The following is a 24,440-nucleotide window of genomic DNA, read 5'->3' as shown; positions in this document are numbered from 1 at the left end:
TATCAATTGACTTGTCCTATATTACTTGTACACTGGTTGTATAATATGTACTCAACAGGATCAAATAAATAAATAAATAAAATTAAAAATGTATGACACAGTCAACAAAACTGAAAGAAGCTTTAATCACAAACATAAGGCCATGAAGTATAAGGATGGTAATTTGATTTGCCTAATGAACCAAACAAAATTTTATCAACAAGCAAGTAATATTTTGACAATATAGTTGACTACTCTGATCCAGACTCGCCAATTACAAATTCCAGCAGCAGCTCTTACAATGATCATATTCCAGAAACAACATATGAACACGTGCTGGGAAGTATTAAATGCCTACAAATGGTAAGGCAAGTGGGAGGAATTCCAGCTGAAATACTAAAATATGAAGGAGAGGCACTGTATAGAAGTTTGTTTCACCTGATATATACATACTATAATCAGAGAAACTGAGACCATAACAACAGAACCAAAAGAATCATTAATAGTCCACACACATAAAAATGAGACAGGGAAGACTTAAGAACCTATAGGGAATATCATTAGGGCAATTTCATCTCAAATCATACAGGGCATGTCAATTCATGATCATGCATTTCTATGGACTATCATGAAAAAATAACAGGTACTACATTATTAGACCACAGCAACACAAAGTCATGAAAATAACAATAAAATAACAGACCCACAAACATCAGTAAAAGAGAGACAGACACAACAAGCAAGCACACCTACCCCCCCCCCCCCCTCAAAGATCTGGTATCACGCAAGTAAACTCTGTCTTTGTTGTTTCAAGTAATCTTTAATGATCTTTTAGCTGTTGTTTTTGGACAAACATCATTGTGAATTTGTGCAGTCAATAAAGTGTTTTGTATTGCAACTTGAGATTCATCTTTTAACACAGAAAGCAACTGCCTATAAAGAGTATGACAGGAAACTGGCAACAAGTCTGTGTCCACCTGTGTTAAAGTACTTTATCAAAGTTATTTTCTCTCCCCTCATCCACCTTTTAGCAAAGAGTTGTTACTGTGGCTTTTTGGTACACTTGCCTTGTCCGCCATAGAGCTCATTGGTGACAAGACTTTTCTCATGTGGTCTATGGCTCTTGCTGTGTGCTAGTTTGTTTGCTGGAGTAGCGGTCTATTTTTTTTCTCACTGGTTATGAAGTTTCAGCAAATGGATTTTTCGTTGTGTGCTGCTTTGTTTTGAGAGGGCAGTGTTTTCCTGTGTTTCGTGTTCTCGTAGCCTATATTCAGTGGCTTTAGTTGCATTCTGCAAATCTTTTGATGGTACCTTTGTGTCCCACTGGTTGTCTTCCATTCATGTGTTGTTGCCAAAGAAATTCTCTTAGTTGATGCTGTTGGTCTGTATTGTTTACAATGGTTAATTAGTGCCTTTTTTTTTATTTCTGTGACAGTTCAAGTCCCAGACTTGGCAGTGTATTTTTGTCTCGAGTTTGAGTGCCCTTTTACATTACCATGTCTATCCCATTGGTGAAGTCGTCTGTCTCATGTTGTTCACTGACAGGAGCAGCAAATTCAGAAACTGCTGCAGGACTTAACACAGCTTTTGGCTGCAAAAGCCGTATCTCACGCTGCTCCTGTTTCTGCAACAAAGTTTTAGGTGTTTGACAGCCAGGAGGAGGACAGGGTTATGTACCATCAACTGGGACTGCATTTCATAGCTTAAGGCATGCCAAATTCGCAGTGCAGTGGTCACGTTCTTGTGTTGTTGGGTTTTCTTGGACTCTCATCCGGAAGATGTAGACTACAACTTGTTGGAGAAACACTTTATTTAGTTGTGCATTTTAATTGTAGTGACAGACAAATGCAACATGTGCACACTTCGACACGGTGTCTTCGCCTACCAGTCTTCACCAAAGTGTTCCAATGAGTATTCACGAACACGGTCAGGATGGGGTATCCACAAGTGGCATACTGGACCACCTTCAGTCAGGTTGTTTGCTATGTTGTTGTATCATGCAACATTCAGTTTCATGTTCACAGAATTCCACGAAAGCAGTCCCACCGCTCACAGGCCAGCCCTTGCTTCTGACACCGTCAGATGCCACCTCTCTCGTTGTTGGTTTCAGTCTTGTCATTGCCCGCTCTATTAGAGCTGTCTCTCTTGTTGTAGCCAAGCCTGTCAGCAGTGGCATCAGACTTTTCCACAGCCCGCAGATCGACAGCCCTGTCACAGTCAGCCCGCCTGCAATGAAATCAGTCATGCAGTCAGTCTGCACATCACCAGCCCTGTCACAGCCAACTCTCTTAGTCATCAACACATCTGTCACAACAATGTTCGTCCTGTTGTAAATCCTGCGAGCTAACATCCCAAAGATGTTCAGGCTCACATGCGCTTCCTCTTCATCGAAATGTTTTGGACGAAACTCGTCTAGGGGTTGAACCACATGTGTCGCATTACACACCTTAAATTAGACACTTGTGACCCTTTGGTTAAATTGTCTGGCTAATGGCAAGTTTGCGAAATTGTATGAAACAGTTAATGTAACATAATAATAGTAATAACAATGTCGGGAACTAAATTAACAACCCACAAATGATATAGGCCACACAACTGCAATATGGTTAGAATAATATTTATTCAGAAAGAAAACTACTAGCAAAAGTGGTCATATTTAAAATTACTATTACACTTGAGGGCATATCCATTTGACACAATTCGATCATTCACAATCTCATCGTAAAACGCAGGTCCAATACTCCACCTTGATGAAACTTCCTGGCAGATTAAAACTGTGTGCCCGACCGAGACTCGAACTCGGGACCTTTGCCTTTCGCGGACAACTGCTCTACCATCTGAGCTACCGAAGCACGACTCACGCCCGGTCTCACAGCTTTACTTCTGCCAGTATCTCGTCTCCTATCAGCGCACACTCCGCTGCAGAGTGAAAATCTCATTCTGGAAACATCCCCCAGGCTGTGGCTAAGCCATGTCTCCGCAATATCCTTTCTTTCAGGAGTGCTAGTTCTGCAAGGTTCGCAGGAGAGCTTCTGTAAAGTTTGGAAGGTAGGAGACGAGATACTGGCAGAAGTAAAGCTGTGAGACCGGGCGTGAGTCGTGCTTCGGTAGCTCAGATGGTAGAGCACTTGCCCGCGAAAGGCAAAGGTCCCGAGTTCGAGTCTCGGTCGGGCACACAGTTTTAATCTGCCAGGAAGTTTCATATCAGCGCACACTCCGCTGCAGAGTGAAAATCTCATTCTGGACTCCACCTTGATATTTATATGAAAAGTTAGAGCTCACACCAGGCGCGCGGCTGCTCACCGCTCAGAGACTAAGTCCCACGATACCACACAACGCGAAATTTTCTAAGTCGTTTCACTTTCTAGCTCCCTAAAGACCGACTGTCCGCTTTTGCATCTCAATTCGAACTGTCCCTCTGCCCGTCTCCGGCCACTTTTTCCAATGCCAAACATCCTCAGTCAACTGACTAGGGCAGTTCCCTTTCCTAAGGCTGTCCACCTGATTGGCTACACCTTATTCTACATTATTTTACATTTCATCAAAGCTTGACCTTTTCACGTTCTAAATAAAGTAACAGTAATACCCATGACATAATAAACTTTACATTCTTTTACATAAAACCAATACAATTTCCTTTTTAACTTTGAATGTCATGGGCGACAGTCTTGCACCAATGTGTTTTCTGATAAATAAATAAAAAAGTAGCTTTTATGCATTCAACTTTACAACAAATATTCTATTACCTAATGATTCAATGAGGTTGTCATCGTTCTATGTGTTTTGTGTGGAGGAAATGATGATTTGATGCTTAACTGAAAATACTGATAGTTTAAATTTACTATTATCTTTTAAACAAATAAAGTTACTGAGTTGAGTTGATATTCACAACATTTGTCATTTTAGTGATGCACTTCTATAAGAAAAGTCGATTGGTAAGACCGACCAAAGCGTTCAGATTTTAGCATTGAGGTCTTTGTTACAAAACTTGTTAATTTCACTTTAACAGCAAATCCTAAACTATTATAGATATGATCAATATTAAAGTTTTATTGGGATCACCATGAAAATTTATGGAGGATGGCAGATTAAAATTACTGTGGCTTCATTTCTTGAATATCTACAGAGTTAAATAGTTTCCATAAATGTTTCCCTTTATGACCGATCGTAGGTCCACCATATTTAACACTGCTACGTCTCCCTGGCCACAAATGCCTTCTACTGGATTTCCCTGTGACATAGGTTCTCATGTGTCTCACTTGCACACTACAGTGCTTAGGCCTCAGTAGACAACAGACGCCTGTGGGTTTCCCCATCTCAGGGTGAATCTGCACCCTTTTTGGCAGACAGACCTGGATGACGGGGTTCATTTCACAATTCCTGAAGCCAGACTTTCTGCCATATACTTAAATGAGAGCGAAATGCTCATTAACTCACAATACTCACACCGCCGGCCCTGTTTCAACCAGCCATCAGCAGCTCTGTAGATGCTGATGCCAGCTGTCTTAATGCATTCATCACTGGCCTGGCCAGGGCTGGTCGTATTGCCACCATTGCTATAGCCACTCCAGTTGTCTCCACTGGCATTGCTGTGGCCGACCATGTGGCTGCTCCCACTGTTGCTGCCAGTCTTGCCACCCGCTCTCCATCTCAGTATGCGCCACTGATCCTATTGGTGGTCATGCAGGCTCTGGGTTGTGGCTTCTTTGAGGTTTCACCGCAAGCTCTGCCGACACCCAGCATTCCACATCACTTCCTGGAATGGTCATTTATGTTCCCCTACATGGACACGGCATGCTTGTTTTGTTTGGACCATTTTCCTGTGTTACTTAATGGTGCAATTTTATATTTTCATGCAAATTGCACTGAGCTTCTGGAAGTTGTTATACAGTGTTTTATATACTTTTTCTATTCTTGTCCCCAATGTAATGGGCCCTACACCTGAAGCTCAGAAGTCTTGTTCATTGTATCTTCTACTTCAAGGTTTATGTCCAGTCAAGGGATCCTGTCCATAGCCCATGTGTCTGGGCTGGTCCAGCACCTCCCAGTTAGGTTCCTTTGCAACATTAGGCTCCAGTGCCTTTAATGGCTCTTGTGCCAGGATCTATTTGAATCCACAACCTGCAACTCAAAGGGTGTTCAACTGGGTTGTCCTGCCCGGCCATCATGCTCCCTCTCATTAGCTGCGCCCAATGCGGCTCTGCACCTTCGCCACAATGCAGCAGCATGGCCGGCCTCTTCCAAGATGGCTTTGCCATCTCCTTAAGTGGGAAGGATATTGTGTATCATCCGTAGACTGGATATATCCACTGCCAGTCCAATGTCTCAGCCATGCGGAGTTTCCTACCCACTGTCCGCCTGTGTATTCATATAAAATGGGCATTGCATGTCACAACATTGTGTTGCATAAAAACAATATGGTTATACGCCATTTGTTCCACACTCCACCAGGGGGCACCAACTACATTTCCGAGAAGTGCGCGCACCAGGAAACCAGCAGCATTGCTACCAAAGAACAACATGACCCACACATCACATGAACACAAATAGTTCTGCCTGATGGGTGTGTAAGGCCAGACAGCCTTCAGTAGACCAGTTGCAGCTGCAGCTAGAGTTCCAGTTCTAGTACAGTTGCTCCTGCAGTGTCAGGCCAGAAAACATCTACCTCACTGTCCATCTAACGGAACTCACCGAGACAAGCAACGATGATCTGATGTGCTTTGCATCGTCATTGTGCCTAATGCTACTCCTTGTGGTGTGGGTCCTCTGGTATTGTGCCAGTAAACATTGCGTTTCTTATTTCATGTGGTCTTGAATGATGTTTCATTTGTTTCTGAACAAATGTCATGGTGAATTTGTGTGGTTAATAATGTGTTTTGTGTTACTTGTAAATTAAGTGTGTTGCATACCTAATGGGCATTACCTCATTTTGTTTGCATATGTGATAAAGAGTTTTACTAGATTCGCCTAGAAATTGGAAGCCGTGAACTGTCTACAAACTGAGGATATAAAAAGGGCCACATAATCTACAGAACATTTTTGTTCTATGTAGTTATCATCCTGTCTGTAACTTAAAAATATACTATATTTATAGCAATATTGAAACTGTCAATCTTTAATTCAGGTTTTATTCAAAAATTGTTGATTTGTAACACAGAACAAAAGTAAACATATAAAACGATACAGATTTATCACATAGCGCTAGAAAACGCAATATCCTGAAGAAAGGTAAAGTTTAAAAAATGCAAAACAAAAACCATGTCAGAATATGTTTCTGTTATTCATAAACAAATTTCACACTATTCAACTACTGCCTTTGATCATGATGAAGGATGTTCTATTGAGTACAAAATACCAATAATAATTCTTTTTATATTTATGCTTGTAAACTGTACCTGCATCAAAAGTAATTGTTTGGTTACATTCACACACATAGTTTTTATTACTTATAAAAGGCAATGTATTGTGGTTCATGGTGTGGGTTCCTGTAGTCATGTCCTAGTTCATGAACCACGGGCAACGTATGAGTGGCCAAGTAAGTGGTCCCGACAGTCAGGATACCAGTTACTTTGGAATAAGGCTGGGCGTCTCGGACATATTCTGAGTCGTGGTCACCTTTGTGCTCATACGGCAAAGACTACCAAATCCACCGGTTAGTCCCTCAGCCGTTAGGGGTAAAACCCAATGGGACTCGGGGCAAGTAAGGCTAGCAACCTGCTTCCCTAGTACTTCAAAATATGATGCTGGCAACAATCAGACCAAAATGCCTCGGACCTTTGGAGGTGACGGAGTCCCACCTCTAACTGACAAACCAGGGACTCCTAAGATACAACGTGGCAAACAAATGGTAATGAGATGGGGAGCTATTAATATCAATGGGGGGCTACTCTGGGAAGAAGGTAGAGCTGGCAGAGGCTACAAGTAAGATGGGGCTGGACGTTTTAGCTGTTAGTGACATTCGGGTAAGGGGTGAGAAAGAAGAGGAAGTGGGAGAATACAAGGTCTGTCAGGCGTCAAAGCAGGAATAGCACAATGGGGTGTAGGGCTTTACATCAGGAAAGAAATGGAACCCAGTGTAGTTGCAATAAGGCATGTAAATGAACGACTGATGTGGATAGATTTGACAGTGTCTAGCAAGAAAATTAGGATTGTGTCAGTATATTCGCATTGTGAAGGGACAGATCTAGATAAGATGGATAGTTTTTATGACGCACTCAGTGATGTAGTTGTTAGAGTAAAGGACAAGGACAGCGTTCTGCTCATGGGTGATTTTAACGCCAGGATTGGAAATCAAACAGAAGGGTATGAAAAGGTTATGGGTAAATTTGGAGAGGATATGGAGGCCAACAGGAACGGGAAACAACTCGTGGATTTCTGTGCCAGTATGGGCTTAGTAATCACAAACTCCTTTTTTAAACATAAGAACATTCACCGGTATATTTGGGAAGGCAGGCGAACCAGATCTGTCATTGACTATATAATAACAGATCAAGAATTCAGGAAGGCTGTGAGGGACACACGGGTATTCAGGGGATTCTTTGATGACACTGATCATTATTTAATCTGCAGTCAAATTGGGATTGTGAGGCCGAAAGTGCAGGAGGTCAGGTCTATATGTAGGAGGATAAGAGTGGAGAAACTTCAGGATACGGAAATCAGGCACAAGTACATAACAGCAATCTCAGAAAGGTACCAGTTAGTTGAATGTAGTCAATTACAGTCATTGGAAAAGGAAGGGACAAGGTACGGGGACGCAGTACTAGAAGTGGCTAAAGAATGTCTTGGAACAGTAGTGTGTAAAAGTAGGATGAAGCAAACAGCTTGGTGGAATGACACAGTCAAGGCAGCCTGTAAAAGGAAAAATAAGGCGTATCAAAGATGGCTACATACTAGAACTCAGGTAGACAGAGAAAGTTATGTTGAAGAAAGTAACAAAGCCAAACAGATAATTGCAGCATCCAAGAAGAAATCTTGGGAAGACTTTGGAAACAGGTTGGAGACTATGGGTCAAGCTGCTGGAAAACCATTCTGGAGTGTACTCGTAATTAGCAGTCTTCGAAAGGGAGGTAAGAAGGAAATGACAAGTATTTTGGACAGGTCAGGAAAACTGCCGGTGAACCCTGTGGATGCCTTGGGCAGATGGAGGGAATATTTTGTAGAGTTGCTCAATGTCGGTGAAAATATGATCAGGAATGTTTCAGATTTCGAGGTAGAATGGGATAGGAATGATGATGGAAATAGGGTCACATTTGAGAAGTGGAGAAAATTGTCAATAGATTGCAGTGCAATAAAGCAGCTGCGGTGGATGAAATTAAGTCGGAACAGGATAATTGAATTGGCCTGGGAGTCGGGACAGGTTCCATCAGACTGGACAAAAGCAGTAATCACACCAATCTTTAAACATGGAAACAGAAGATTGTAACTACAGAGCTATCTCTTTAATCAGCGTTGTGGGTAAAATCTTCTCAGGTATTGTTGAAAGGAAAGTTCGAGTATTAGTTGAGGACCAATTGGATGAAAATCAGTGAGGGTTTAGGCCTCTTAGAGGTTGTCAGGACCAGATCTTTAGCTTACGGCAAATAATGGAGAAGTGTTATGAGTGGAACAGGGAATTGTATCTATGCTTTATAGATCTAGAAAAGGCATATGACCGGGTTCCTAGGAGGAAGTTATTGTCTGTTCTACGAGATTATGGAATAGGAGGCAAACTTTTGCAAGCAATTAAAGGTCTTTACATGGATAGTCAGGCGGCAGTTAGAGTTGACGGTAAATTGAGTTCATGGTTCAGAGTAGTTTCAGGGGTAAGACAAGGCTGCAACCTGTCTCCACTGTTGTTCATGTTATTTATGGATCATATGTTGAAAACAATAGACTGGCTGGGTGAGATTAAGATATGTGAACACAAAATAAGCAGTCTTGCATATGCGGATGACTTAGTTGTGATGGCAGATTCGATTGAAAGTTTGCAAAGTAATATTTCAGAGCTAGATCAGAAATGTAAGGACTATGGTATGAAGATTAGCATCTCCAAAACGAAAATAATGTCAGTGGGAAAGAAATATAAACGGATTGAGTGCCAAATAGGAGGAACAAAGTTAGAACAGGTGGACGGTTTAAAGTACTTAGGATGCATATTCTCACAGGATGGCAACATAGTGAAAGAACTGAAAGCGAGGTGTAGCAAAGCTAATGCAGTGAGCGCTCAGCTACGATCTACTCTCTTCTGCAAGAAGGAAGTCAGTACCAAGACTAAGTTATCTGTGCACCGTTCAATCTTTCGGCCAACTTCGTTGTATGGGAGTGAAAGCTGGGTGGATTCAGGTTACCTTATCAACAAGGTTGAGGTTACGGATATGAAAGTAGCTAGGATGATTGCAGGTGCTAGTAGATGGGAACAATGGCAGGAGGGTGTCCACAATGAGGAAATCAAAGAAAAACTGGGAATGAACTCTATAGATGTAGCAGTCAGGGCGAACAGGCTTAGATGGTGGGGTCATGTTACACGCATGGGAGAAGCAAGGTTACCCAAGAGACTCATGGATTCAGCAGTAGAGGGTAGGAGGAGTCGAGGCAGACCAAGGAGAAGGTACCTGGATTCGGTTAAGAATGATTTTGAAGTAATATGTTTAACATCAGAAGAGGCACCAATGTAAGCATTGAATAGGGGATCATGGAGGAATTTTATTAGGGGGGGCTATGGTCCAGACTGAACGCTGAAAGGCATAATCAGTCTTGATGATGATGATGATGCAATGTATATTTTGTAAGATTATGGACTAACACAGAACAATAAGCAGTTCTAATTGTGTGCAAAACAAACAAAAAAACTAAATAAAATCGTCGGCTCCTAGTTTGTCTCTTACACATTCAACTATGTTTCTTTCCCTACTCAGTTATGTTTCTTTCACTAGCAATGCTAACAATACTATCGGTAATTTTACAGTTTATTACATCATTTATGTAACCAAAACTAACAAACTGTAGTTTAGGTAGAGATAAAAGTAAGGAAGTGTATGCGTGTTATTTTGTATTTGAAAAAGAAATATTTGTAAATGTTTTAGTATACAGGTCCCACCAGGTTAGTGAGATATTTTCATGATAAATTTTGATCACTTGTTGTAAAGTCAGGCAAATCAGAAAGGTTGCCAATTTGTGGAGATTTCATTGTAAATTTCATGAAAGAATCTGATGGAAAACATGATCCAGAGATGCTGTTTAAGGCCATTGAAATTATGTAGTAGTCATATGTATCAATACTTGAGTTACTCAAGATAGTAGCACTAAGATAGTGTTTTCTGACAAGTGGAAGTTAAACACAAGGATATTCTGTTTTATGTGTGTGTTAGAAATATGATATGCTGTAAGTTAAATAATAACTTCATTGCATACACAGACCAGAAACACTTAAAAAACCATATCCTGGTTAAGCATTTATCAAAATTTGATTTAAGAGAAAGCTTAAAAAATATTAACTGCAATGAAGTTTGATTTATACAATGCTAGTTTTAAAGACTAATATTTGTCATTAAGTTCCTGCCCCTCTCCCTCCACTACTCCTTAAAAAAATGCAACACGAGAATGTATTCAAATAAATCCTGGAAGACTGTAGACATCAGTGTCTTTTCAGAAATCTGTTTGACTGCTAACAGCTGAGCTTGTTTCATTTAACTTCATTTTAAACTGCAAAGGAATTAAATAGATATAAATAGCCAGTTACAAACAACTACAGAAATACAGTTTACTAAGAAGCATGTCCAAGTTTTAGTCAACTGACACAGTCCATATTGTAATGTTTATGTACGATGTATAAAACATGTAACTAAGAAACTCATTTTCTACTGACGCACAACATGGCGTATAATATTCTTGACATGTTATTGCAGTACTATTGTATGGCAGGATGATGATAATTACAAGTGGTAATCGGATCACGTATTAATAGTGTAGTGTAGTAATCGAAGTTACTCTTGCGATCAAGACCGAAAACTGATAAGTTTTGTGACACTCCAACTTTAATGTTCTCCATAGTTAATGATATCAAGTTATGCTGTGTAACTTTCTGTTATTTACTGTACTTATGCCGAAAGGTACACTAGGCTGTTCAATTCACAAAAACACCACATATCACCTGCATTGGGAAAAGTAACAGTGGGCATACTGCAGATTTCAATCATGAGCTCACTACTTTTCTTGCTCTATGCTAATGATTTTATACTTTATTTAAATTGTTTTCATTACTCTCAGGTCTACAGCCATATGCTGTTGTTTATAAAACACGATATTTCGACAGCACACCTTGCCGTCATCTTCAGGTGATAACTGTAGAGTGAGTATCCTCACTACATCACACCTCCTTTCTAAGGTTATTGTTTCCCATCCCTTCTGTCACTACCCATTTGCATGTCGTGTCAGATGGAGTGGTGGTGGAGGGGGGAAGGGACAGAGGGGGGGAATGACTGCCAAATGATAGGTGCAAACACTGGCCCCTTAGTGCTTCTGATACTACCCATCAGTTGCAGAAGACACACATGGTTGACATTATAACTACAGATGGCTGAACACTGGGTTCCATGCTTTACTCTGAGACTGAAGCCACTATCTCTGTTGACCAGGATGTTGGCCACCCGTGTTTCAATAGTCTCCTTTAGAAGACAGTCACAAACTGACACGGTCCATCTCAGCACTTTTGTTTCTTCATATTTTATTGCATTCCTCAGTAGGCACGTAATGTTTTGCAACCACAGATTTTGTTGGTTTCTTAAATTACGGGTGTCTCCTGCACTTCTTGCACATTTCTTCGACTGCCCACAACGTTTGCCTGATGTACGCCTTACCACATTTGTGTGGAATATGACAGACCTCAGTTTACAGAGCCCCCCCCCCCCCCCTTTTCATGTTCCACCATACCTACTAGTGCATGCATTTATGGAGATGGTTTGTGTTCTATTTTCTGGGCCTGTACCTTCTGCCTGTCACCCAACATATCTATTTTTCTTTAATACATCCTGAAGATGGTTGAGCTACCTTGGTACAATTTCTTCATTTGATATTGCACATGCCCTGCAGACCAGTTTATGTTGTTCCGCCTCATGCTGTGGTGCATGATGACAGCTGGAGGCATGGAGATACAAATTGGTGTGGCTGGTTTTCCTTTACACACTTTGTCACATAGAGCCATCCGCTTTGTGCTTGACTATGGGTACAAAAAGCAGAATTTGCCATTCTCTTCCACCTCCGTAGTGAATCTGATGGTGGGGTGCCGAGTTCAGATGTTGGAGAAACTCCTGAAGCCTTTCACTCCATATGGTCACACTACATACATGTCAACATATCTGTAAAAGCATGTGGGCTTTGGTGCAGCTATTTACAGAGATTTTTCTTTGAAATGCTTCATGAGTACCTGTGAAGAGGGCACGGTATGGCAATGCAATATGCTAGTTCATAATACTACTACTACTACTATTACTAATAATAATAATAATAATAATAATGACAATGTAGCAAAAATAATACATCAACAGCTTGCCTTACAACATAAACTTATAAAACAACACTTTCCCACATACAAGTATGCACCACAAAATGCACTGGAGAATGATGAATACAAATTATACTGGAACAGAACCATTATAACAGATAAAACAACACCACATAACAAACCTGACATCATACTCACCAATAAAAAGAAGAAAGTAACACAACTAATCGAAATATCCATACCCAATACACCAAATATACAAAAGAAAACAGGAGAAAAAATTGAAAAATACATCCAACTGGCTGAGGAAGTCAAGGACATGTGGCATCAGGATAAAGTTGACATTATACCGATTATACTATCAACTACAGGAGTCATACCACACAATATCCACCAGTACATCAATGCAATATAGCTACATCCAAACTTATATATACAACTACAGAAATCCGTAATTATTGATACATGTTCAATCACCCGAAAGTTCCTAAATGCAATATAACATATACCGCACAGTTAAAAGGAAGTCACGCTTGATCAAGGTCTGCGTCACTTTCCATTTTTGACCAGACATAACGTCTGAGAAAAGAAAGAAAGAATAATAATAATAAATCCCGTGGAGGCTCGTGAAAAGAATAGGCCTCCGGTATGTTCTGCCACTCGTAAAAGGCGACGAAAAGAACAAACCACTAATAGGGCTAACCCCCCTTTTAGTGTGATTACTTGGTTCAGGACAGAACTAAAGAAGCCTCGGACAAGTGCCGTCATGGTCGGGGACGACGCTTGAACCCTATGCCTGCCCACAATGGTAACGACACTGCTAGCCAACTGGAAAATGATTTAAATCCAAATAGAGGTGTTTTGCAGGATATGCTTCCTGCAACCATCCTAGAAGGAAAACAAAGACAGAGGATGAGATGGTCAGATGAAGTTAATCGACACCTCATGTTCTGTTATTACCAAGCAACAAACCTAGGAACCAACACAACTGGATACAGATCACAAGTATACACAACATTTATTACCAGATACCCAGAATTAAAATTTTTAACAGAACAACGACTAGCTGATCAGACCCGTGTAATAATCAAAAATAACAGGATACCCCAGTCAGAATTAGAAAACATCAAACAACAAGTACAACAAATACTGGAACAAAATAATGTGCAATCAGAAGAAGAAAATACAGTAATGGACTCAAACATCCCAGAGCAAACAAAGACCAACACGCATTAATTAAACAATCAGAGGAAAACGAAATCTTAAGACAGCCACCAGAACAAGCACAAATAGAACACGAAGTGACACACATGTTAGATATAGAAATTTCAGCTGACATACATAGAATACAAAGACACAAATACAGACATTAGACCATTCTTGCATAGACCGCCAAATAACCCACAAGTCGAAACAACAATAAAAACTATCAACACAATCATACACAACAAAATAAATGAAAACACAACTATGGAAGAGTTACAACTACTGGTTTATATAGGAGCACTCACTACACTAAATATACACACTAGGCAGAGATCAGAACCAACCAACACACAGATGAAACCCACAAAAGCAGCATGGCAACACAGGCTACAGATCAGAATAGAAAAACTGAGAAAATACATCGGACAGCTAACACAATTTATACAAGCATTGGCCAAATGACTTAGAAGATGCAAAAAAAGTGAAAATAGAAGGAAACAAAACCAAACATTCAACACAAACCAAAAGAAATTTTACCAGACAATAGATAACACACACAGTAAAATAGACAATCCACCAAGCATAACAGACATGGAACACTTCTGGAGCAACATATGGTCAAACCTGGTACAACATAACAGGCATGCACGGTGGATACAAGCAGAAACAGACACATACAAAATGATACCGCGGATGCCTGAAGTGATAATTTTGCAACATGAAGTCACCCAAGCAATTAATTCTACTCACAATTGGAAAGCCCCTGGAAAAGATAAAATAGCAAATTTCTGGCTAAAGAAGTTCACCTCAACACATTCACATCTAACCAAATTATTTAACAGTTACATCGCAGACCCATACACATTCCCTGATACACTTACACATGGAATAACTTATCTGAAACCTAAAGATCAAGCAGACACAGCAAACCCAGCTAAATATCGTCCCATAACATGCCTACCAACAATATACAAAATATTAACTTCAGTCATTACACAGAAATTAATAACACATACAACACAGAACAAAATTATAAATGAAGAACAAAAAGGCTGTTGCAAAGGAGCACGAGGATGTAAAGAGCAACTGATAATAGATGCAGAGGTGACATATCAAGCTAAAACTAAACAAAGGTCGCTACACTATGCATACATTGATTACCAAAAAGCTTTTGATAGTGTACCCCACTCATGGTTACTACAAATATTGGAAATATACAAAGTAGATCCTAAATTTATACAGTTCCTAAACATAGTAATGAAAAATTGGAAAACCACACTTAATATCCAAACAAATTCAAATAATATCACATCACAGCCAATACAGATTAAGCATGGAATATACCAAGGAGACTCATTAAGTCCTTTCTGGTTCTGCCTTGCTCTGAACCCACTATCCAACATGCTAAATAATACAAATTATGGATACAATATTACTGGAACATACTAACACAAAATCACACATTTGCTATACATGGATGATCTAAAACTACTGGCAGCAACAAATCAACAACTCAACCAATTACTAAAGATAACAGAAGTATTCAGCAATGATATAAATATGGCTTTTGGAGCAGACAAATGTAAGAAAAATAGCGTAGTCAAGGGAAAACACACTAAACAGGAAGATTACATATTGGATAACCACAGCGACTGCATAGAAGCGATGGAAAAAACAGATGCCTATAAATATCTAGGATACAGACAAAAAATAGGAATAGATAATACAAATATTAAAGAAGAACTAAAAGAAAAATATAGACAAAGACTAACAAAAATACTGAAAATAGAATTGACAGCAACAAACAAGACAAAAGCTATAAATACTTATGCTATACCAATACTGACCTACTCATTTGGAGTAGTGAAATGGAGTAACACAGACCTAGAAGCACTCAATACACTTACACGATCACAATGCCACAAATATAGAATACATCACATACATTCAGCAACAGAAAGATTCACATTAAGCAGAAAGGAAGGAGGAAGGGGATTTATTGACATAAAAAACCTACATTATGGACAGGTAGACAATTTAAGAAAATTCTTTCTAGAACGAGCAGAAACTAGCAAAATACACAAAGCAATCAATCATATAAATCTATCGGCTATACCACTGCAATTTCATAACCACTTCTACAACCCACTAGATCACATAACATCAACAGATACGAAGAAAGTAAATTGGAAAAAGAAAACACTACATGGCAAGCACCCGTATCATCTAACACAGCCACACATTGATCAAGACGCATCCAACACATGGCTAAGAAAAGGCAATATATACAGTGAGACGGAAGGATTCATGATTGCAATACAGGATCAAACAATAAACACCAGATATTACAGCAAGCATATTATTAAAGATCCCAATACCACAACAGATAAATGCAGACTTTGCAAACAACAAATAGAAACAGTAGATCACATCATAAGTGGATGTACAATACTAGCAAATACATCAGAAGACGTGACAATGTAGCAAAAATAATACATCAACAGCTTGCCTTACAACATAAACTTCTAAAACAACGCGTTCCCACATACAAGTATGCACCACAAAATGTACTGGAGAATGATGAATACAAATTATACTGGAACAGAACCATTATAACAGATAAAACAACACCACATAACAAACCTGACATCATACTCACCAATAAAAAGAAGAAAGTAACACAACTAATCGAAATATCCATACCCAATACAACAAATATACAAAAGCAAACAGGAGAAAAAATTGAAAAATACATCCAACTGGCTGAGGAAGTCAAGGACATGTGGCATCAGGATAAAGTTGACATTATACCAATTACACTATCAACTACAGGAGTCATACCACACAATATCCACCAGTACATCAATGCAATACAGCTACATCCAAACTTATATATACAACTACAGAAATCCGTAATTATTGATACATGTTCAATCACCCGAAAGTCCCTAAATGCAATATAACATATACCGTACAGTTAAAAGGAAGTCACGCTTGATCAAGGTCCACGTCACTTTCCATTTTTGACCAGACATAACGTCTGAGAAAAGAAATAAATAATAATAATAATAATAATGTTGGTGTGAGGACAATATAAAGAGGTCAGTCAATGTTGAGTTGGTTTTCTCCTTTATCAGTTTGTGAGAATCGGCAAGTAACACTCTGGTAAAGAGGGAGACCACCAAAATCAAAGCTCAACATAAGGTGCTAGTTACGCTGCATTCTACAGGTCATGGAGATATGTCTTGTTTGTGAATTTTATTTGAATTGTCTGTTTTTCAGACAATACTAGGACAGCTATCAAATTGGGTAAATCTCAACAGTAATGAAAAATACTAAATAATGCTTTGTGGAACTTATTAACTGGTTTTGCACAAATGAACTAGCTTTTCAAACTTGTGACACAGAGCAGCTTATCCAGTTTTATACTGACAGAAATACACCACCACCACCAGCTAATACACCATATCAGCAAGGCAGTTTAAAGTTGTTGTGTGTTCAATGATAAAAACAAGAACTGGAAAAATACACACATGCACGCAAACCTTCTGTTCGATTGCCAACAGCTGAGGTTTTTTTACTTAACTTCATTTTAAACTGCAAAGAAATTAAATAGATATAAACATCCCATTACAAACAACTACAGAAATATACTTCACTAAGAAGCATGTCCAAATTTTAGTCAGCTGACACATTCCACATTGTAATGTTTATGTATGATGTATAAAACATGTAACTAGAAACTCATTTTCTTGATGATAATCAGTCAAAATTGGTAATCAGACAAGTAGTAATGGTGTAGTGTTCAGTAGCAAGAGGTAATCAAAGTTACTCTTGTGATTAAGATTGAAAACTGAAAAGTTTTGTGACAATGCCATTATAATGTTCTCTATTGTTAATGATATCAAGGATTGCCTGAGTAACTTCCTGTTATTGTATTTAGCGATTATTCACTTAATATTTGTTCGAGACTTGTGGTAATAGTGGACCTATAGAAGATTAATTAAAATAAATATAGTACCACATACAAGACTACTTTTTTGTACATACAAATTTTACTTAACAAATTAGAACATAAAAAAGTGTTACATTTGTTACATACAAGAAAATGACACATTGCTTCTTTATGAACTTTAACATAATTAAAGGGTAACAGTCAAACTAAGCTTTAGCATTAAACATTACTTTCAAGTTCTCTGCAGCAGTATTTTAATAAGAAACATAAAGACTAACATCTAAGCAGAGTTACTTTCTGTTCAACAATTCATAATTTTTTTCATCATTGTAGGCCGTACAAAACAAAGTAAGCAGTCAAACTTATAGTTCTGTGTATGGCCTTTTAGCCACCCATTCCTTGACACCTGGTAGTTCAAGGACCTTTTTTCTCAGTGCAATGAGGTTCGGACAATCCTTTGTGATGTCAAACCCAGCCATATAATTGAGGTAGTCAAGTATACCAACAAAATAGAAGTCTGCCCACGAGAGCTGAAATTAATACAACTGCATTAACATCATGTATGAGAGACTCAAGGTTGCAAATTTAAACATCTTAGGCCTATCAACGGAAACTTGCAAGAAATGAGTGCAGCATGTGCCACGTTGTTTCAAAATTTCATGGAAAGACAAATGATATTTCTAAAATTTTGACAGTACATAGAAACACACACACACACACACCACATGACATATCCCCCCCCTGTCGATATTTGGCGTTTCCACAGTTGCATCTTGACACGTCACCAGTTAGTACAAAGTGTGCACATTTGCTGTAAGTAAATGGGGGACTGGGACCCCATCAGCTACATCTACATGGACACTCTGCAAATCACATTTAAGTGCCTGGCAGAGGGTTCATCAAACCACTTTCACAATTCTCTATTATACCAATCTCGTATAGCGCGCGCAAAGAATGAACACCCACATCTTTCCGTACGAGCTATGATTTCCCTTATTTTATCATGACAATCATTTCTCCCTATGTAGGTTGGTATCAACAAAATATTTTTGCATTCGGAGGAGAATGTTGGTGATGGAATTTTGTGAGAAGATTCCGTTGAATCGAAAAACGCCTTTCTTTTAATGATTTCCAGCTCAAATTCTGTATCATTTCCATGACACTCACTTTCCTATTTCGTGATAATACAAAACATGCTGCCTTTCTTTGAACTTTTTTGATGTACTCCATCAGTCCTACCTGGTAAGGATCCCACACCGTGCAGCAGTATTCTAAAACAGGACGGACATGCGTACTGTAGGCAGTCTCCTTAGTAGATCTGTTTCATTTTCTAAGTGTCCTGCCAATAAAACACAGTCTTTGTTTAGTCTTCCTCACAACATTTTCTGTGTTCCTTCCAATTTAAGTTGTTCATAATTGTAATACCTAGGTATTTAATTGAATTTATGGCTTTTAGATTAGACTGATTTATCATGTAACCAAAGTATAATGAGTTCCTTTAAGCACTCATGTGGATGACCTTGTTATTCTGATCACTTTTTGTTATTTATGGTCAACTTCTTGTTATTTAGGGTCAACTGCCACTGTTTGCACTATTCAGATATCTTTTCTAAATCATTTTGCAGTTTGTTTTAATCTTCTGATAACTTTATTATTTGATAAACGACCGGGTCATCTGCAAACAACTGAAGACAGCTGCTCAGTTGCCTCCCAAATCATTTATATATATAAGGAACAGTAAAGGGCTTATAACGCTACCTTGGGGAACGCCAGAAATCACTTCTGTTTTACTCGATGACTTTCCGTCAGTTACTACAAACTGTGACCTCCCTGACAGGAAATCACAAATCCATTCACACAACTGAGACAATATTCCATAAGCATGCAATTTCACTACAAGCCGCCTGTGTGGTACAGTGTCAAAAGCCTTCGGGAAATCCAGAAATACGGAATCGATCTGAAATCCCTTGTCAATAGCACTCGACACTTCATGTGAATAAAGAGCTAGTTGTGTTTCACAGAAATGATGTTTTCTAAACCCATGTTGACTGTCTGTCCATAATAGACCGTTTTCTTCGAGTTAATTCATAATGTTTTAACACTATATAAAAAGATGATGTAACTTACCAAACGAAAGCGTTGGCATGTTGATAGACACACAAACAAACACAAACACACACACAAAATTCAAGCTTTCGCAATCCACGGTTGCTTCATCAGGAAAGAGGGAAGGAGAGGGAAAGACGAAAGGACGTGGGTTTTAAGGGAGAGGGTAAGGACTCATTCCAATCCCGGGAGTGGAAAGACTTACCTTAGGGAGAAAAAAGGACAGGTATACACTTACACACACACACACACACACACACACACACACACACACACATCCATCCGCACATATACAGACACAAGCAGACATATGTAAAGGCAAAGAGTTTGTGTGTGTGTGCGAGTGTATACCTGTCCCTTTTTCCCCCCAAGGTAAGTCTTTCCGCTCCTGGGATTGGAATGACTCGTTACCCTCTCCCTTAAAACCCGCATCCTTTCGCCTTTCCCTCTTTCCTGATGAAGCAACCGTGGGTTGCGAAAGCTCGAAATTTGTGTGTGTGTGTGTTTTACTGTCTCTATCAACGTACCAACGCTTTCGTTTGGTAAGTTACAGAATCTTTGTTTTTAGATATATTTTTCCCACGTGGAATGTTTCCAAAATCCTGCTGCATATCAACGTTAACGATATGGGCTTGTAATTTAGTGGATTACTCCTACTACCTTTCTTGAATATTGGTGTGACCCATGCAACTCTCCAGTCTTTGGGTATGGACATTTCACTGATTTGTAAGTATGGAGCTAATGCATCAGCAGACTTCGAAAGGAACCTAATTGGTATACAGTCTGGACCGGAAGACTTGCTTTTATTAAGTGATTTAAGTGGCTTCACTACTCCAAGAATGTTTACTTCTGCGTTACTCATGTTGCAAGCTGTTCTCTATTCGAATTCTGGAATATTTACTTCATCTTTTGTGAAGGCACTTTGGAAAGCTGTGTTTAGTAACTCTGCTTTGGCAGCACTGTCTTTGATAATATCTCCATTGCTATCGCGCAGAGAAGGCATTGATTGTTTCTTGCTGCTAACATACTTCACACACGACCAGAATCTCTCTGAATTTTCTGTCAGGTTTCGAGACAAAGTTTCATTGAAGAAATTGTTATAAGCATCTTGCATTGACATCCGCGCTAAATTTTGAGCTTCTGTAAAAGATCGCCAATCTTGGGGATTTTGCGTCTGTTTAAATTTGGCATGTTTATTTCATTGTTTCTGCAACAGTGTTCCAACCCATTTTGTGTACCAAGGAGGTTCAGCTCCGTGGTTTGTTAGTTTATTTGATATAAATCTTTCAATTGCTGCCAATACTATTTCTTTGAATGTAAGCCACATCTGGTATACAGTTACGTTATTAATTTGGAACGAGTGAAGATTGTCTCTCAGGAAGGTGTCAAGTGAATTTTTATCTGCTTTTTTGAATAGGTATATTTTTTGCTTATTTTTGGAGGATTTGGGGATTACAATATTCAATCTTGCTACGACAACCCTGTTTTCACTAATCCCTGAATCGGTTTTGATGCTCGTTATTAACTCAGGATTATTTGTTGCTAAGAGGTCAAGTGCATTTTCACAACTGTTTACTATTCGCGTGGGCTCATGAACTAACTGCTCAAAATAATTTTCAGAGAATGCGTTCAGCACAATTTCGGATGATATTTTATGCATACCTCCAGAATTAAACATGTATTTTCACCAACATATTGAGGGTAGATTAAAGTCACAACCAACTATTATCGTATGAGTCGGGTACGTGTTTAGAAGCAAACTCAAGTTTTCTTTGAACCTTTCAGCAACTGTATCATCTGAATTGGGAGGTCGGTAAAAGGATCCTATTATTATTTTATTCTGATTGCCAACAATGACCTCTGCCCGTACTAGCTCACAGGAAGTATTAGTGGTTGGAGCTCTGGTACTTTCCCAACACAGCTACGACAATTTACAACTGTTACACCTTATATTGTTAATAATGGAATCGTGGCAGCTTGTCACAGGAGCACTAAATGTTACTTTACCCTGTTTTATGCTTGATGTGCATTACTTAGTGAAAAATTGCTGACTATGAACACTGGATCATCCCATTCTCTTTTCTCGAACGGAACACGACTTGCTTTTATTGTACCAGATGATGCAGCTAAAATTATGTGAAACTGGTCATGCCTATAAATATACGATTTAAAGTTGAAGCAGTCTTATCTTTTCAAAATGATATATTTAGGTTCTGGCTGCCATGACTGCAACATGTGCTGACATATTCATTACTGAGAATTGTATGTTACATGAGTATTGTCAAATGTTTTGCACAGAATTACTGGGTGTTGTATGTGCTCCTGATTTATACTTAAATGGAGATATAGGCTTGTGCCATGGTAGTGAATAGTGGTTACAACGTGTCGCACATCTGATTACAAATTTGCAGTGTACATTCTCAGTTGGTTCTGTACTACATTCATGATAGTTTTTGCAATAACTTGCTGTGTCTTGTTTTGGTTTTTTGTTGCACGCAGACACCTGAAGATGTTCTGTTAGTGACAAACCAGTTCTGAAATAAACTGACTTATGTAACTATGTGTGATCATGATTTTTCAACAATTTTTACAAACAATAAATCACCATTTTCTCAAAACTACATAAATTCAGATGTGCTTGTCACCTTTGGCAACAAGTTTGTACTGAAATATGTTCTCATCACTGATTACATATCTTGTGTGTGTAAGTAGTCACTATGTATCAGCACTTTAGCACTGTATGATACGGCACATTAATAGCACTCACATTTGACAATTAAAAAAATAACATAAAAAAGCATTTTTATATGGCAAAATGAAATAATTATGATCTAAGAAAGCAAAACAATAAAACCAGAATGTAAGAAGTACTGGAAAATTTATCAGACTGATGTCTGTCGATGACAGGCACTGTTAACTGAAACTGGAGAACAGTGCTAAACTTTAAGGCACACAGAGGGTCGCTGGGCACTGGAGAGTACCCTGACACTTTTCAAACTGGATGTATGTATATATGAATGGCTGTAAATGGGAAAGTGCATAGACCTATCACCCTAGCTCATTGGTCTACAATGATGACCACCAACACCACAATCATATTTGATTACTGGTAGAGTATCTGCTGGATTAATAGCAATGCAAGTCACTGACTACCAACATCTGTGTCATGTCAATGATGGTGTATGTTGACAATATAATGAAAATGATAGTTGCTACTCACCATATAGCAGAGATGCTGAGTTGCAGAAAGGCACAACCACAAAGACTATCAGAAAGTTAGCTTTCAGCTAACAAGGCCTCTCTCTCTCTCTCTCTCTCTCTCTCTCTCTCTCTGCTTTCTTGGCTGGAAGCAAACTTTCCGACATTCTTCTTGTTGTGCCTTTCTGCGAGTCGGTATCTCCGCTATGTGTTGAGTAGCAACTATACTTTTCATTATATTGTTACATTCCATCCTGGATTTTCCACCGCATAGTATATGATGACATTGCTGCTGCAGCACATGTCACATAATAATTTATAAATCAAAAGCTTGAGTGTTCAAATGCATGTCTGTTTGTATACAGATGCACTAATAATATTACATAAAGTGGACAAAGTAAGCGATCACAAAAGCATGGTAATGTATCAATGAATTTATGTCTATTGTACATTTTCTTACAACTGTAACTTGGTACTGAGAAGAAAATTTGTTCTTGTGATAAAATGAAACAAAAGATATTGTGTATTTTTACCACCACTATAGCTGTGGGGTTACTGAACCTCAGCAGAAAATCTGGAAGTGTGCAATAAAAATGAATTAAGCCTATCAAAAACTATACTCAAGTAGCATGTACAGTCCTTTGCTTTCAAGCAAACATATTTATACTTACTTTGCCCGCTGCAAGATAACCACCATTTTCCTTAGCCAAATTATCAAGTCTTGGCATAATTATTGTCTCCAGTTCATTAAGAATTGCTGTCTTCTTCTTCTCCTTTTCAACTTCATCAGGTTCATAGAAAAACTTGTCTATCTCTGCATAAAAGAATGATTATTTTAACAAAATGTCCACCATACAGGTAGATATTTGTTGTCACAGAATTGAAAGTGACTATTATATGGTTCTTAATGATGTTTTTAGGCTTCTCGCTCAGTTTCTTCCACTTACAAATAGCTTTGAAAAACCACCTAAATTAATGTAACAGGAACAGGGCACTTACATGTTTTCAGATTGCATTGGTATTGCTACTTTAATGATTTTTTACTGCAGAGTGATGTTCCTCTCTTTACATGAAGTTACAATAGAACATACTTGAAGAAACATAAATGCTCTTTCCAACAGATATATGGAGTTGAAATGTTTTAAATTATGAAAACATTGTTGGAATGGATGGGATGAGGACTCAACTTTAAATTTAATCGAGGCAGAACAGAGTTACAAAGAAATAAGAAAAGCAAGGTAATGTAATGTAACTCTCATAGAAGCCAATTATTCAGAGCATTTCAAAGGAATTTCTCTTCATAATTATATATGTGTATGTACTTTATTTTTATAGTCGCATTTGAACAGGCATCAGGAGGTCCAATGGTACCAACCAACCACATGTCATCCTCAGCTGAGAGGTGTCACTAAAGTGCGCGTCATTTATGTTGGCGGCCGAGTTTAGGTTCGTCCTGCACATCTGATGTCACAAAACACAGTCAGCCAATGAACAGAGAACGACATTGCCAGATCTCGA

At 38.7% G+C, this 24,440-nt stretch overlaps 1 protein-coding gene across 2 annotated transcripts in view; it reads right to left on the bottom strand.

Moving 5' to 3' along the window:
• Window positions 1-17,756: 17,756 nt before the first annotated feature.
• Window positions 17,757-24,440, bottom strand: part of LOC124800550 (glutathione S-transferase-like) — a 76,837-nt gene continuing 70,153 nt past the window's right edge. Inside the window, exons 4-5 of one of the 2 annotated variants that reach the window (XM_047263004.1) lie at window positions 23,594-23,736; window positions 17,757-18,148 (exon numbers count right to left, since the gene is read on the bottom strand). In XM_047263004.1, the coding sequence (XP_047118960.1) occupies window positions 17,981-18,148; window positions 23,594-23,736 (311 nt within the window). In that variant the 3' untranslated portion in view covers window positions 17,757-17,980. The remainder of the gene's footprint in view (window positions 18,149-23,593; window positions 23,737-24,440) is intronic. The other variant, XM_047263005.1, reaches the window with a different exon arrangement.

The sequence above is a fragment of the Schistocerca piceifrons genome, chromosome 1 (genome assembly GCF_021461385.2).
Source record: "Schistocerca piceifrons isolate TAMUIC-IGC-003096 chromosome 1, iqSchPice1.1, whole genome shotgun sequence".
Lineage (NCBI taxonomy): Eukaryota > Metazoa > Arthropoda > Insecta > Orthoptera > Acrididae > Schistocerca > Schistocerca piceifrons.
Note: the sequence above shows the minus strand (reverse complement) of the source record. Positions and strands in the feature narration are given on the sequence as shown.